The sequence below is a fragment of the Felis catus genome, chromosome E1 (assembly GCF_018350175.1).
Source record: "Felis catus isolate Fca126 chromosome E1, F.catus_Fca126_mat1.0, whole genome shotgun sequence".
In the NCBI taxonomy this organism is placed as follows: Eukaryota; Metazoa; Chordata; class Mammalia; order Carnivora; family Felidae; genus Felis; species Felis catus.
The window spans coordinates 23,764,373-23,768,900 of NC_058381.1; the positions used below are offsets into that span (position 1 = coordinate 23,764,373).

General features: G+C 44.3%; 1 protein-coding gene across 17 annotated transcripts in view; it reads left to right on the forward strand.

Moving 5' to 3' along the window:
• The window catches only part of SYNRG (synergin gamma), an 86,512-nt gene extending 83,258 nt beyond the window's left edge, over positions 1 to 3,254 (forward strand). For all 17 annotated transcript variants that reach the window (XM_006940101.5, XM_006940103.5, XM_006940106.5 and 14 more), the window contains one exon: positions 558 to 3,254. In XM_006940101.5, the coding sequence (XP_006940163.2) occupies positions 558 to 689 (132 nt within the window). In that variant the 3' untranslated portion in view covers positions 690 to 3,254. The remainder of the gene's footprint in view (positions 1 to 557) is intronic.
• The last annotated feature ends 1,274 nt before the right edge of the window (positions 3,255 to 4,528 follow it).

Consider the following 4,528-nt stretch of genomic DNA (forward strand, 5'->3'; position numbering starts at 1 on the left):
TCTGGAAGTAATTCTGACCTGTTCAACGTCTTTATTTTTACAAATCCTATACCTATTTGGACTTTTTAATTACGTTGATTCCGTTATCAGGTCCCAGTGGCATTCGACCCTGAGAGCTTTTAATCTTTTGTTTTTTCCATGAGAGGACTGTAATCAGCCCCAGAAATGGAAGGGACTGTACGTATCATTCAGTGCCTGCCTGAGGGCAGGGCTCCCTTCGGCACAACGAGGGATAAAAATCCTCCACAGCTATTTTAGTTCCCCATAACATGAACACCCCCCCACACAACCCCCCGTAGCCTCGGTCTGCCTTTGCTATGAACCATTTGGCCTTCTTTTGCTGAAACTGGGTTTAATGGTAAAGATTTTTTTATGCCTTTAATTAGCAGCAAAAAACTTTCTCAGTTGAACCCCTGTAGCCACCTGCTCAGCTTTTGTGTGTGTGCCAGTGTGGCCTCAGCCTCTGTGACCTGGCGAGGGATGCGTGCAGGGTGCCGACCAGCTCTTAGGTGCAGAAGCAGCCTGACTCGCCCCACATATCTGTTTATTTTTGGCAGGCATTCAACTCCGAAACAGACAGCTTCAAACTGGCATATGGAGGACACCAGTATCACGCCAGCTGTGCCAACTTCTGGATCAACTGTGTTGAACCAAAACCTCCCGGCCTCATCCTGCCTGATTTGCTCTGAAAAGTACCTCTTTGAAGTACCTACTGGGTCTGTTTTCCCATCATACCCCAGGAGGAGACAGGGACCAATGAACAGAAGGCAGGACTGCGCAGTTCGCTTCCACGAAGCTATAGGAGGAGTTCCCTGCACGGTCAGGGGTGAGAAAGAAGCTGCGAGCTCCCAGTCGTTCCTGCAGACATTTGTCCCCTAGGTCCCACCACAAGTCTTAGGGATTTGAGGTAAAATTGCCCTGCCCAAACTGCATGTGGCACCAGAAGTTTGCTAACTTCTCTCTAGTTCTGCTAAGATGTTTTAAAATATGGCACGATTTTCTTTAAGGAATCATTTGCTGCTGCCGTATATTGAAACTGTGAAGAATTGACATTTTGACGTTTGAAGAAAAATAAATTGTAATAGGATTGGAATTGGCAAGAACGTTTTGAGCCAGTGCTCGCTTCTATCTAGAACCCTGCTGTCCTGTGAAGTAGAATGCATTTACCCACATGTAGCTTGTTGATATCTGAAATGAATAAAAAGGGGACATTGTGACTAAACTGATGTTCTTTTTATCGAAAAACTTCCGTTCATCTCCATCAGACGATGGAAGTGGGTGAGGGCAGATTTACCGACTTTGCGGTCACAGCTGAACCAGTTCTTCTTTTGTTCATTTCTCAAACTATCAGCGTTCAAGAAGGCATTTTCTCAAAACACGCCTGGGCACTTTGCAATGGATTGAATGTTCATTTTGACAGAGCCCCAAATCTTTGTGTATCAGGATGAATAAACACCCTTCCCCTTTCGGAGCCTTCACTGAAAACTTTCTTTTACCTCAAAGACTGTGAACGTGGTATTTTTTGCAGACAAGTTTTGGAAAGGCAGCTGGATGAAACCTCTTGGCAGTGGCCTTTGTCCAAATGTCCAGAAATGACTGACTGCATAGGGACCAGTACTGCCTGACTTCGCAGTATTATGTGAGAGACCTGAAAATTCATTCACAGTTGGAAGGTGGAGTTCCTGGCCTACTGAGGCAAACAGTTGAGGTACATGACTTAGAAACAGTGGAAGCAAAGTGTTCAAAAACTGCATGGAATTCTGGAAGGAAAAGGCTCATGCTTGCTATCTGGTGTAGGGAATTTGCCGCTTAGAACTGAATGCATAAAATCAGAAAGAAAGAAAAAAAAAGCGAAGTGGCTAAGGACTGTGAAGCTGGGAAGTCCTGGGAAGAACAGGCCAACCTAGGACATACACGTTTCTGACTTGTAAATTCTGTGCTTTACAAAGAGATTTTGACTCTTGTGTTTCACAAGTTGTGTGACTTAGGCTCTCTGACCTCGAGTCAGTTTTTATTTGTAAACTGAACAAGGTCATTTTGGGTATAAAATTGCCGTTTTACATAATTAAGTAGGTGGTTTTCCCTTCCTGGCACTAAACTTGAGGGGATCCTGTTCTATTCCCTTAGTGGTGTCTTCTCCAAGGAAGGTATAGGACGTTTTTGTTAAACAGCTGTTGATGAGGCTTCTGCTTTACCTTGCTGGGCCCCAGAATGCACAGGGAAGTGTTGACGAGATAAATCTGCTTCTCATTTTCTCCAGATTCCCTTCCAGCTGGGTGACTGACACAGCCTGAGTTATTACCCTCAGGGCCTTTGTCCTCCACAGGGCTACCTGACTTAGTACCCACAGCATCAGGCTGGGTCCTCAGGCTTCCCTGAGGCCTCTGTCTCCACTTCAGCCTGAGCAGCACCTAGAGTTTCATCACGGCGCCAGGACTGAAGCGGGCCTGTGACCCGTCTGGTACATTCCATGGTAGGGCAGGATGACCGAATCTGCCTTTGTTTGCAGTTAAGAATGTCTCCCAGTTTGACAGGATTCACAGCGCTGAGACAGTTTCTGGAAATGCCATATGGGCTGCTATTCTGTCGCAATGGCCTGTCAATGACATTTTTAACGTGTGCTCACCTGCTAACCAGAATGGTTCCATTCCTAGAGAGGTTGCAGAGCGCAAGGATAATCACTGCCGGCCTCACCAGGTACGGCAGGTCTGGTCACTCCATGGGAGGCGCTAGAGGCATATACAGCAGACGCCAAAAGGCTTTGCTATGAAAAATACTGTTTAGTAGTGGAAATGTTCACTCACATACCACCAGTAAGGATTTCCAGAGTGTGGAACCATACCCTTGCACTTTCTTTACGTGTGCAAGTTTATTCAGACGACTCAACACTGCGCTCGTCTACATCTCGGCTCTGACGCGCCAGAGTCCAGTGTCCTTGGAAACAGTAACCAAGGTTACTTCTTTCCCTACTGCGTGAGGTGCCGACAGCTCCCGCCCCGCTGCCTGAGTGGTGGTGAATAAGCGCTTTTCTCTTTTGGTATTGTGTTTTGCTTTTAGACGTTTTATGGCTTAGTGTGTAACTTAATTTTTGTCTGGACGTGCTCAATGTAGAGGCGGCACAGGGTATGTTATTATCCGTGCCTTATTTGTCCTGTGACTACTAGTTAACACTCTAAATAGGTTGCATATTCTAAATTACTTGAATATTTTGTATGCATGTACCTATGTCTTGTTTAAAGATGCCTTCTACTTGCCTTTTGATAACTTGTGTGATCCTAAGCTTTGGTAAGATTATAGGGCCTCTACATTATAGAAACTTGAAATGCTTGCCCTGCACTGGGGATCACCACAGAAATTCCCCTAACAAACACCTTCTAGGTCACACGCCTTCCTTTTGTGACCAGCTAATAAACTCTGACATTTAGATTAGAAAGGTGTTAGGCTTCTTAAGTACTAAGAATGCTTAGTTACATCCCAGTAGTGGTGTTGGCCGGGATTTCTGCCGGAAATTTTCCTACCAAGAACATCTGTCACCCAGTGTTCTCTTAACTGTAGTACAGTGGTTATTTTTGGACTCTTAGCCAAAGACTACAGGACTTACAGTTTGCCTTCATACTAGAGAAGCCATAGCCTCCACAGCCACGAATTGCTTTGTTGTTCTTTTGACTGCTTTTCGATCATGTGCTAATTGATGCAGCATTCATTTATGGGTTCCTCTGATTTCCCAAACTATTAACCTCATTTTAATTTTCCTATTTAGACTGTAGTACATGTTTATAAAAGTGAATGACTGGGAAGCAACAAGGTAGAATTTGGATGAAACCACTGCCACGGACCAGATAAAAATCTAGAAAATATAATTTATATAAATATGTAACCACCGGCATATTTATGGCTTGTCAAGACGGGCCAAAAGCCTAGAAAATTATTCCACAGAGAAGCAAGCTACAACCTATGTGGCAAATGAAGAAAGATAAAGCAGCACTGTGAGCAGGGGCAATCTGATGGTTCCCAATAGTTTGTGAGGAGTGTGGAATAGGGAAGAACTAATTACACTTCTCCCAAGTCCCTGATGAGTTATGCTGTCATATTTATTAAGAGCAGTGAACTGGATGACATGGTTCCAAGTTTCAACAAAAGAAGTCATTGTTGTTTGATGGTCACTTCTATGGAGGTTTGGTTTAGGACATTTTATGTGGAGCAAAGGCATAGCTTTTGTTAAAAAACAATTTGATGGAGGACTCACTGCTTTGGTGCACTCCAGTTGCCAAAGACATCCGAAAACTGTATCTTTTATCAGAGTGGACACTCTGTGCTGTTTTCCACAGCTTTAGCACTGTGACTGATATTAACGTCTGCCCATCTGCAAGGATGTGAAACGTTGACACAGTTCAGCCGAGAGGTCTATTTTAAGTGGCATAGTTGTCACCGGAGCCGGATTTTAATGCAGTTACTGGAGAGCATCTTTCTTCCAGCATCAACACACACATACACACACCCTGGAGTTCTTAGTAAAAATTCTAATAGG